We start from the raw sequence: 12,645 nt of genomic DNA, 5'->3' as shown, positions 1-12,645 counted from the left end.
GAATCCCAAAGCCCCAGTGCATTGACAAGGACACTGTACTGTTAAAATTGGAGCCATCCATTGGATGACACATAAAACCAAGGTCCTGACTTTTTGTGGTCATTGTAGGCATCTTGGTAAAGAGCAAAGTGTTTCCTGATGTTCTGGCTAAACTGACCATCATGGCCTGGTCATTCAGGCCCCTTAATCTTCCCCTTTCCATTACTGTCTCGCTCTCATCTCTTCACCACCTAATAACTAATGTGTAGTGAACATACTGGCTCAAAATAGCTGCCTTTGCATCACCAACCCCCATGGAAAGTGCTTTTAGTGTCCTGAAAAGCTCTATGTAAATGTAGCGTCTTCTTATTATTATTTATACTGTTTGTATTCTGCAAATTAACCAGCTTGAAACATACACAAACACACATCACTGTGAAGCAACAAAGAAACAGTTTGTAACTATGTACATATAATTATGCACTAATTCAAACCTTTACTTTTAAAATTATTTTTCACATCAGTCCTTGAAACAATTTCTGTTTACCTCTAGATACTGAGAAACATTATATTTTGTACAACTGATTAGTGTTTTTTCCTGCAATTCATACATCGTCTGCCAAATGGTGCAATTGTCCCACGGTTTAGTGTATTGATTTTTGTTGTTTATTTTCTTGCATTTCACGTCTAGAATAAACTAATACATACATACATATTTGTAGCATCTTCTCACAGTGCAGAATTACAGGGGTGGGCACAATATTTTTCCATGCAGGGCCTCAGAGCTAGTCACACACAACACACATACAGTACACCTAAATCTGTTATTTCACCAGCCAAAATGGGCACATGTCACTCCTCTCTTCAGGACACTACATTAGTTCCCTGTAGCAGCATGAATTAAGTTCAGATCCCTAATGCTTGCCTACAGAGTAGTCAATGCGTCTGTATATATGTATATGGAGACACAGGTGAAGTGCTATGCTCCTTCTCGCCCGCTCAAGTCTGCCAGGGAGCATCGTCTGATGCTGCCATCTCTGCGTGGCATCAAGTCTCAATCCAGATTCTCTTCCTGTGTGCTTCCGAGTTGGTGAAATGGGCTGCCCTCCTCTATCCAAACAGCTGACTCCCTTCATGTATTTAAGAAGTGATTGAAGACCCATTTGTTCTGTGAATAATTGTCAAATTGAAAACAGGGGTGAAAAAAACGTTTGTGCTGCGATATTTTATATCCTTGGTTAATTTGTTTAAGTTTAATTGCTTTATTGATTGTAATCTATGATTTTAAATGTATGAATTATTACATCTTTTCACTTGTAGCAATCAACTTCTGTTACTTGTCCTATTATACTTGCTGAACAAACAGGCCCAGCCTAATGTTACTTGATTGTTTACCTTACTTACTTTTGTAAGTTGCTTCGAATAAAAGCGTTTCCTAAGCAAATAAATGTAAATGTAACATAGCTTGCTCCCTTTTTTCATCACAAATTCCAAAATCCTACATCTCTTACTCACTCTCCCACCCCATGACGCAACTTTCTGTACCTTAGGTTGTATACAAAATGTTTGGGTTTGTTAATCTCATTATTAGTTCCATGAGTTATTCATGGGTTTACTCCCAATGGTTATGGTTTAATATATAGGAAGGGTACTGTACAAAGGGTAAGAAAAAGATTTATATTAAATGGAAAATTATTTACATATAAATTGTTTTTCTTTTTAATAATCATTACATTGTCGATTTGTAATATTCTCTTTACAAAACAATGAAATCACAATGAAAAGAGTCAAAATGATTCCAGAGATATAGGCTGAAATTATAGCTTTTAAAAAGTAGTTTCAAGCACGTTGTTTGGTTTAAAAAAATCACAGAATATTAAGCAAAGTCATAGAATTAACAATTTAAATTCATTGAAAGTGTTATTTTTTAGATGGAGTTCATTTGTAATTTGTTTTACTTAGCACTTGCAGGCACTATAAAATGCCTGATTTAGCAATTAACTGACATTTAATTGCACTTTTCCAAACCCTCTGGGAATTGCTGTTATTTGTCCTCAAATCCACATACTATGACATTCAAAAACTATATGGCACTGTTGCTAAGCTGAAAATAAAAATGTATTTTCTAAACCTGTTTTCTCCTATTCCAGGACTATTGTAAGTGAAAATTTAACCTTACAACAATTGTCATACATTTGAAACCAACATTATTAGAGATGGCCATTCATTACTTGGTGCACTCACACACCTACGTAGACTGACAGTACGCCAGATCAATGGTCTCCATTTAACCCAGTGCTTCTCAATTATTTTCTGTCATGCCCCCCCTAGGAAGAAGAAAACATCTTGTGCCCCCCGCGCGACTATAAATAGTATCATTTGTCTATAAAATTGTTATAAGTACACCTCTGCATAACACTGTATCCTTATTAACGTATAAGAGAATAAAAAAGAAAGAAATATGGACCAATTTAAAACAAAGAATAGCTTTATTAAATGTAACAGAAAAGATTTAAAGTGCATTCTAAATTCAAAAAAAATTTAAAAGAAAAATAAAAAAGCATGTTCCACGAGGTCAAACGCGCCCCCCTTGACGGAGCCACAGGGGGGCGCCCCCCACTATTTGAGAAACACTAATTTAACCTAACATGTATATTTCGGAGGAAATGTTTGTGGAAACAGGGGGACTATACAAAATCATTGCAGACAGTGTTTGAATAGCTAATTGATCCTGAAAGCCTGGAATTTTGGACACTATATTGAACATGTGAATGTTTTTATTGATTAATGGAATAACATTTATGTTTGTTGCTATTAATGATTAATTTTATTTCAATAAATGTTATTTCATCTGTATATTTGTGAAATAAAGCTCATTTAATTACATGTTTTGTGCAGGTACCTCAAGATGAATGGGGAGGTTATCCAGGGATTAATAAAGATGATGAAATCCCCTGTCGGAGGATGCGGAGTGGTAGCTATATCAAAGCCATGGGAGACGATGACAGTGGGGACTCTGACACCAGCCCTAAAACATCACCAAAGGCTGCCATTCGACCTGATGCTCTGGTGAAAGCTGCTGGAAAAAGACCACTAATTGATCAACCAAGGTAAGACTGAGAACTGGTATGACAGTCCTGCCAGGTTTCATTATATATCTAGCTGTAATAGTTTGAGTATTATTCATTGCTTAATAAGTCACAGTTAACTATTTCATTTAAATTGTTCGTGTGGCACATCTGCAGAAATATGCTGCTGGTGTTTTCAGAAAGATTAAGCTGCTGGACTGCTCTGACTTAACATCACATTACAATGATTTTCGATCCTCTAACTGACAATGACTGTCATGTTGTTGTAATGACTATATACCTTTCTTTAGTGAGGATACAAGGTATAGTTTACTGCTTGGTTTGGCAGTAGTCTTTAAATGTTCAAAGGAGATTAAGGAGAGAAAGTAGAATTTACTTAAAGCCAAATCTTATTCAAATGTGGCATGGTGGCACATTGGTTAGCATTGCAATTTCACAGCACCAGAATCCTGGGTTCAAATCATGGTCTATTCTTCCTTTGTCTGTATGTGTTTTCTCTGAGTATTGCAGATTTTTCCCACATGCTAAAGACATGTGCTTTAGGTTGATTGGCAACTCTGAATTGACCAAGTGCAAATAGGTGTGGGTATGTGCATGAGTGTGCTTTGGCTAAAGTGCCACCCAGTTGTACCTGGATAGCCTCTGGTTCTTCAAGCTCCTGTACTCTTATAAGTGAATTTTAAAATGCATGAATGAATTTAACTGAATATCACAGTGGCACCAGTGGTTTTCACTTTACCTATCTGATCCAGGAGACGAGATAAGAATCTGAACCTGAACCCTGTTTAAGGATTGCAAACTCTGTCAATATACCACTCACTTTTTTCTCCCACATCCCAAACATTTGGAATCTGAATGTGACAAACATGAGTGGCTATGGGCATTTGAGTGACTGTGCTTGGCAATGGAGCAACATCCCATCTACAGCTGGCTCCTGACTCATATGTCATGCTCCTGGGACTTTCACTGATTCCTTATGATCTTGAAATGAAATATGATTGAGATTTTGAAAGTGGGTAACTATAAGAAATAATTTCACATTCAGTGACAGTAAAATGTAGTCTTCATGCCAAAAAACAATTTATTAATGATACAAATTTTAAGATATTTAAGATGATTTAAGACCATTCTCATCTTTACACCATCTCTGTTGTTTATTTATATATGTTTAGCCTAGTAATGATTAAAATGTGTGTAAGTATGATCACCTACCCTTGGATATGGATATGGAAAAAGCAGGTTTCCAGGTAGCATTATCTGATATGCAGACCCTTTACCTTACTGAGTCAGTCCTCAAATAGCTTCAATTAAATGACTTTCTGTAGACAATAGAAGTGAGAGGTATGCCACAAAATCTGTATTGATGAAGACAGCTAGCTGAGATTTACTGGTCTATAACATCTTGGCATGTTTCTTCATAAAAATAGAGAAACTCAATTAGATCATTGGTGATCTAGAAGTTAGAAGGTATGATGGGCCATCACAATAGAGGGTACCGATTTTTGTAAGCTCTATTTGTTTTATTTAATTGAAATTTTTCAGGAATCTAATTTTGAAAATCAAGTTCATGCATTAGAAAACAGAAGAAAATCTGTTTTAAAATAAGCTGCACATTAGTTCAACAAATCACCCTTTTGTACAAACTGTATACAAGGCTCAAAATATTTAGGGGGTACATATGGGTGGAATTAAAATGTTTCTTCACACCTTCGTAATAAAAGGTAGTTGAACTGCAACATCTGGTTGGCGTACTAGTAGACAGAAATAAAACAATGGGCACAAAATTTGAAAATCAGGCTATATCAATTAAGCCCAAAGCTATAAATATGTAAACCAAATTCTTCAAATCAGTTCTTATCCCAAATGTACACTACCTTTAATTCTGGACCATAAAAGTGTGTTTAATCTTCATAGGGAAATTGAGAGAAATGATTATTAACTAAACATTCTGAATATTTTTGTGACTTTTATTATCAGTGATTATGTAGTATTATATTGCAGACTTACTCAACTGATTTTTCAGGTTACATTCAATAAACGTAAATGATACTTGAGAATATTATACACTTTCAATGTGAAGTTCTGTGTATGTTTACCTTAAAATTATTTAAAGGAAATTTAACTGGGTATTTTGCAAAGTAACTAAAGAAGAAAACTGTGATTCAATGACTTTCTGCTTTGCAGACTTCTGAATGTGATTCATACAAGATCACTATGAAGGCAATAACACCATCTTTAAAGTCTGTATTTACCAGTAAACCTCCGATTCTGTAAAGAAGTGCAAATTCAGGAATGGCAATCACTTTCTGTTTCCTCCGATCTTTGGAGGGATGAAAAATCATGGAGGGTGGGAGCGTCCTGGGAAAGTTTTCATTTAATTAAATAAATATATTTGTACTAAAATTAACCAATTTATTAAAACTAAAATTGAAAGCCTTCTAAACGCTTCTGTCATTGTACTGTTGTCTCGTTTGCATGCCTATCCGATACCTGAGCTCTTTCTTTTTGGAGCCGTGCCTCTTTTGCTTCTGGTGTTTTAGAAGTGTGTTGTAGGCGCCTTCGTTCATTGTTTTTATCCATGCTGTCTCGTTTTTGTTTTTCTGTGGCTGTGTCGTTAGCTAGAAGTCGTTTGCTGTTAGGAATCATAATTGAACTTATTTTTAACACTGAATTACCCTAATGTGATTCAAATAAGCCACGCTGACAGCTGCCACACTGACTGCTGGCACAGTGGATTAGAACACACTGACTGCTGGCACAGTGGATTAGAACACACTGACTGCTGGCACAGTGGATTAGAACACACTGACTGCTGGCACAGTGGATTAGAACACACTGACTGCTGGCACTGTGTAGTGGAGTACCTGCTGGCACTGTGGAGTGGAGAACACTGATTGCTGGCACGGTGGAGTAGCTGACTGCTGACACTGTCAGTAGTTACTACTACTTCAAGTTTAAATATGTCACCATGGCAACTTGTTGGCGTGCACGTTTTACCTCAGGTTTACTTTACAGGTTGTGTTGTGTTGTTTGGGCGCCACCTACTGACTCTGGGAAGCCGCTGGATTTGACTCTGGGGTGCTGAGGCGCCACCTAGTTCCCTGATGGTGACGGCGGTGGATTCACGTGCTGAAGTGACCATGATGGCGGATCCCGGCTTGGAGATCTACATTACTAAACGAAGATTGTTTAATAAGCGGTGTTGTGCGTGTTCGCGTTCGGGCGACAGTTGTATTGTGTGCGTTCGGGTGGCGGTTGTATTGTGCACGTTCGCATTTGGGCGGCGGTTGTATTGTTCAGGGCTTGCTTCTGGCCTCTGGCATCCATGCATATATACAACCTTCATTTAGTAATATAGATGAAGTGTTTCAGAATTACTCCTAGGAAATGTACTGAAAATCACAACAGGATAAGAATTTGCCCTACATCAGAGTAGGAAATAAGAAATATTTACGAAGCATGCTAAACCTAGAGCAAGCAAGGATTAGGAGGCCACGTCTGATAATGAATGATGTCATGACTTAATAACAATCCTGGACGCAAACTGTAAGTCTAATTAGTGCTAAAGCTTCAACACAAAGATAATAACATGAAGAACGATAAGAATAAGATCAACAATAATGAAGATAAGAAGAATATTCAAAGAAGCATAATAATAATAATGAAAGAATACAGAAAACATAATCAGGTAGATATTGTTCTAAAATGCAGAGACCGAGTGGTTTTGTGCGTAGGTGAGAAGGAGAGAGAAAAGTAGAGGATGGTGCACCATCCTTGGGTACAAGCATTGCTTGAAGTTCAGCTTAACCATCTCAGGAACTCTCTATACTCCCTATTTCATAGGTTTCTTCACACTCCTAATGATGTGGTATAAACAAAGTACAAATTCTTCATAGCCTTTGGGGTTGATATGTCAATTTCATGCAATAGATCCAGTAAGAAAGGTATGTAATATATATACCCACCGCTCCATCTATCTGCAGCCTTGTGGCAGTACTGACCTGGGGACTGCAATACTTATCAGCCAGGGTGTGGGCTCCACTCACTACTCTGACCTCTTTTTATCCTGTCTTCAGTCAGTGTTGGCTGGGATTGTCTCCAGCAGACCCCTGTGACCCTGTAGTTAGGATACATCGGGTTGGATAATGGATGGATGGATATTATACCTCTTATTGCTATTAAAAATTACAATAAATAAGCTTATGTAAAAGTTATCAACTTCTGACATGTAATGCTTTTGACTGTGAAAAATAATTTATTTTAACATTTTAATCAATCATACCATTCTCCAACCTTCGTAATCAAATTCAGGGACACAGGGGACCATAGCCTACCTTGGCATTTTTGGGCATAAAGAAAGAAACTGCCCTTGATGGGACCTCAGTCCATTGCACAAAAATACACAATACTTTACACAATCATACTCACATTTAAACAATTTGGAATCATCGGTTAACCTTATTTTTCAAGTCTTAATGTATTTGGAAGGAAAATTCTAGCATCTTGAAGAAATCTCAATCAGACATAGGTTGAATGTGCAAACTAGTGATCAGGTGCAGTATTTAAATCTGGGATACTGCATGTCTGAGGCAGGAACACTAATCCCTGCAACACCTTTCTGTCCTATTTAATAACTCATGTAATCCAAATTCACTTTCTTCTAAACATATAGAATCTCAAGGGCATTAAATCTGAATGCTGTGTTATCAGCTTCACAGACATTGTGGAACAATAAGAAACAAAGGAAGTTTGAAAAATAGAGACTACTTAGTCCATTACACATTCTTGGTTAGGTCACAACTGTATGTTATCTCATATAGATACTTTTTAAATTTTGTCAAGATTTCTGCTTCAACCTGTGACCGGTAGTTTGTTCCAGATTCATTCTTCTCTTTGTGAGAAAAAGTGCTTCCTGACTTCCATCTTATATGCCCTTCCCTTTATTTTCCACCAGTGTCCTCAAATATGTGGTTCACAATTTTACTCAAAGAATTCTGATGGATCCATTTTAATTTTGAAAGCCTGGATTAGGTCTAAGTGCAGCCTTCTCTTTAAACAAGTTTAATTCCATAGACTGTTGGACATATCCTTTAGATATATCCTTTAGACATGGTTGCTTGAGTCTGCACAGATTGTATTGGTGGTACTGTATACTTTTTATAGTTAGGTGATCAGAATTGCAAAAATCATCCCAGATTTAATCTTTCTTGTGCATTTTGAAATGTGATCATATGTTCTCTTGATTTATAGTCAACAAATGTAACACTAAAACATATCTTTTTGGCCTTTTTAATGTGCAAACATCCTAGAGTAGACTTACAATAAAAATAATGACTGAAAAAATTAAAAAAGAGCAAAAAAAATAAGGAATATAAGTTAATTAGCTAATGGGGTAGAGCTTAGATTTAAAAAATAATACACTATAGTACACTGCATTCATAAGGAATCCATGCTTGACCTTCACTCATAAACATTTAAATGTCATTTTCTATTCTCCTCTGCTAAAATTAGGTTACACAAATTAATATAACTAAATGTGTAATATAATAATACCATAATAATGCTGAGCTGTTAGGTTGTAAAAATGTATTCAGAAAAGGTAATTAAAGTAAATGGCAGAAAAGCAGAAAATTAAATAGTTAAAAATTAAAGTGAAACTTTAGGGCACTTCTGTAACAGATAATAAACATGCTAATTACTTTTATCATTATGTATTACCTAAAAATCTGTGGCACTTTAGCAGCATTATGTCTTGCAATTTCATTGTGATAGATTAACAGCCAGACCGAACTGCAGCATGTAAATTCTTACTGCCGGATCCTATCCATTTCAACGGGTTTGCCCTCCGCTTTCCAGATTGTAAATAAATTTGAATTGTTCATTTTGAAGTTAATTTTTTTTTCTAATTTAAAGTAAAATATTACATCCTTTGATTTGATTTCAAAAACTTATTAGAACGTTGAGTGGTGAATAGCATAGGCTGACATTATTACAAGCAACCAAAGCCGTTTAAAAATAATAAGGAAAATGCACCCATTTTTGAATGGGGTTGCTGGGATTAGTTAGTGGGATTAATGGGATTTTCATCTTGTGTTCACCCTGGGTTCTCAGTAATTCTCAAATTCTCTGAGTTGCATAGTCAGCTTAGATATTTCTATGATAGTGACTTTCTTGTCTCAGTTTCCATTTCTTTAAGCTTTTCAGTGTGAAATAATTTGTTTTTTATGTTTTCCAATTTAGAGCTAATTGTGTTTATTTCACTCCATATAATCCTTAGGGCGTTTGAGATCTCATTTCATTTAACCTCTAAACTGTCTAAACTACAAAAGCTTCCCAATTAGAAAATTTATGTCATTTACATCATCCTCAATGCTTAGTTTTGCAGTTATGCTAGAAATGTGTCATGCTTCTTAAGTATAATTGCCTCCTTTTGATTTGTCAAACCATTTTGATCTTCTTTTTGGTATTCTCAATGTGGCTGCTTTTCAAATTCAGTTTTCACGGCAGGTTCCTAAACTTTTTGCTCTGTACACTGAGTTACTTCTTCCACTGCAGCTTTATTTTGAAAGTACATGCTTTATTCAGATCAGTGTTACTTTGCATCATTTTGACCAATATGTACCTCTCTGGGGCAGCACGGTGGCGCAGTGGTAGCGCTGCTGCCTCGCAGTTAGGAGACCTGGGTTCGCTTCCCGTGTCCTCCCTGCGTGGAGTTTGCATGTTCTCCCCGTGTCTGCGTGGGTTTCCCCCCACAGTCCAGACATGCAGGTTAGGTGGATTAGCGATTCTAAATTGGCCCTAGGGTGTGCTTGTGTGTGTCCTGCGGTGGGTTGGCACCCTGCCCTGTGTTGGCTGGGATTGGCTCCTGTGACCCAGTGTTCGGATTCAGCGGGTTGGAAAATGGATGGATGGATGTACCTCTCTGAAACAACTCTTTTATTATAAAGTAATTAGCATGTTTCTTCTTCATCTTCATTTTCCTTGATGTCTTCATCAGTTTAACTGTCCAGTGATGAGCTCAATTAAAGGGTTATAGATTCCACTGCTCTTTCCATCAGTTCTGTCAATAGATTATTTGAGTGATTTGATCTAACAGTAACCAAGTAGACCTATTCTTTCTTCTCCTGTCCTGTGTTTCAAATTGTGACTTTCCTTTGTGTTTTGTTACTTTATGTGCCTGCCACATTTTCCCCTCTCCTTCACCTGTTAACTTCACAACCTCATGCTAGCGACAGCTTGTGCTGCTATTCATACAAAGTGCCCTTGCATTTGCCTGTGTCAAGAATATGTTAAGTAAATATGCCAGTTTGCACAGATTGCACAGATTTTCTTGTTGTCTTAGTATTTTTTCTTGCTGTTTTTGCTCTGTAAAGAAGAATAGCTCTAAATTAATTTACACAGTAATTTATGTGTTCATTTTGCTTAATGTTCTGTTGTTTAATTTGTTAGCAGACATGGCCTTTTATACAGTATTCAATCTTTATATTTAGTTGTTAAAATGTTTACTATTTACTTTACTGTTTACTTTAACCCATCAAATAATCATTTATGCTCTGAACTGGGCCATTATTGCTTATCTTTCTGAAAATACCTTATGAACTATGCTTAATAGGTTTTTTTTTTCAGTAGAAAAGACTACTGGCCCATTAATAGACCTTAGATTTCTTGGCATTGTTCATTTTAAGCTTCCATTCATATGTACAAATAGGAAAGAATAATTTTGTGCAATTTTTACCATGTACAATTTTAAATTGTGTTAATCCATACCTAGTACAAATTGAGGAAGAAAGAATTCTTTGGAGAGTTAGCTTCCACCAACATTTTTTTCATTGCTTTCTTCCATTTTTAGGTGCACAAGATGAAGACAAGCGTTTGAGTTTGAGAGTAGTATTTGCTGCTTCATCTTTTCCCACTTCTATGTGAGGTTGATGTTTTTGATCAACCTCATCCAAACAGCTCGGTCCAGAACTTCCTTGCCAGTCAAGCTCTTTTTAATCAGATCTTCATTTATTTTATCCTTTGACCTTTGCTTTGATCACCCTCATTTTCTCTTCCTCTGTACTTCTATTCCTTTCATTCTTTTGCCCACATACATGTCTTTCCTCATCATACGATCATAACACTTCAACCTACTTTCCAGAACTTTGTTAGATTTCTCTCCCACTTTCATTGTACTGTACTTCTGATTGTCTCATTTTCTGATTTTCCACATATCCATCTCAATTTTCTCTTTTCTACCACATCTTACTTCTTCTCCTGTGCTTCCTTTACTGTGCATATCTCAGCTCTCTATATAAATGCTGGTCTTACCACTGTTTTAAAAACCTTATAAATTCACCCTAATTCTTCCATCACACAATGCTCCTGATACCTTCATTCAGTAACCACCCACACTGCACTCTATGTGTTATCTCTGCATCTAGTTTTCCACCTCTGGCTACCACTTATCCTAGTTATTTAAATGTATCCACTCATTTCAGTTGCTCTCGCTGCAGGCTGACTTAAACTAAATATCATATATTCTGTCTTCTATTTATCTTCAACCCTCTATCTTTCAAAGCCCTTCTCCATTCTTCCAACTTCCTCTTTTCTGATTCTTCACAACATATTGTCATCATTGAAAAGCATGCACCGGGGGATCTTTCTTTTAACCCATGACTCAACACATCCATGACCAGATCAAAGAGGTAAGGACTTAAAGAAGATCACTGGTACAGACCTACTCTAATGGGATCTTGTCTGTTACCCCAATGTTGGTTTTAACCTGAGTCCTCACTCCCTCATACATATCCTGAAAAATCTTCACATACAGTACTTCTCTGGTACTGCTTTCTCTCTCGTGCACTTCCAGACCTCTTGACATGGTACTCTCTCATAAGGCTTCTCCAAATCAATAAACACCTTATGCAAATCATTCTTTTTTTTATTCTCCTCTATGAGCTGTCTCAGTGAAAAGAAAACCAAACTGCTCCTTCCCTACGATGGTCTCTTCCCTAACTCTTTCACTATAACCCTTTCCCAAATCTTCATTGTGTGTGACATCAGCTTTATCCTCTGCATTAGATCCTACAGCACATCTACTCCCTCTTCTTCTAAATTCTTCCACACTCCTGCTGGTATTGGTCATGTTGCTTTTCCAGTTTTCATTCTTTTCAGTGCCTTGTTTACTTCCTCCTTACCATATTCTTGCTAATAATCCTCATTTTGGCCTCCATCCCCAAATACTACTCTTGCATTTTCTTCATTCAACAACTTTTCAAAGTTCCTCTTCCATCTCTTCTTGATTTGCTATGCTAACTCCTTGCTAATATTTCATCTGCTTTATCTTATTAAAATTCTTTCCAGCCTTGTTCCTAGTGTTCACTATTCTAAAAATTATTCTGCAGGCCCCTTTTGTCTCCAATTTTTCAAGCACCTCCAAAGCTTGTAACGTGGTTCTTGCCGCTTCCTTCTTTGACTCCTTGTTTGTCTGCCTATAAATTTATCTGATTACCTCCTTCCCTGATTGGTACCATTTCTTCTTTGCCTCCTTCTTGGCCTTTATCACATCCTGCTCCTCGCTGTTCCACCACCATAT

General features: G+C 36.8%; 1 protein-coding gene across 3 annotated transcripts in view; it reads left to right on the top strand.

Moving 5' to 3' along the window:
- The window catches only part of dlgap2a (discs, large (Drosophila) homolog-associated protein 2a), a 1,338,703-nt gene that overhangs the window by 1,162,831 nt on the left and 163,227 nt on the right, over positions 1-12,645 (top strand). For all 3 annotated transcript variants that reach the window (XM_039747697.1, XM_039747699.1, XM_039747698.1), the window contains one exon: positions 2,878-3,089. In XM_039747697.1, the coding sequence (XP_039603631.1) occupies positions 2,878-3,089 (212 nt within the window). The remainder of the gene's footprint in view (positions 1-2,877; positions 3,090-12,645) is intronic.

This window comes from Polypterus senegalus, chromosome 3, assembly GCF_016835505.1.
Source record: "Polypterus senegalus isolate Bchr_013 chromosome 3, ASM1683550v1, whole genome shotgun sequence".
In the NCBI taxonomy this organism is placed as follows: domain Eukaryota; kingdom Metazoa; phylum Chordata; class Cladistia; order Polypteriformes; family Polypteridae; genus Polypterus; species Polypterus senegalus.
Note: the sequence above shows the minus strand (reverse complement) of the source record. Positions and strands in the feature narration are given on the sequence as shown.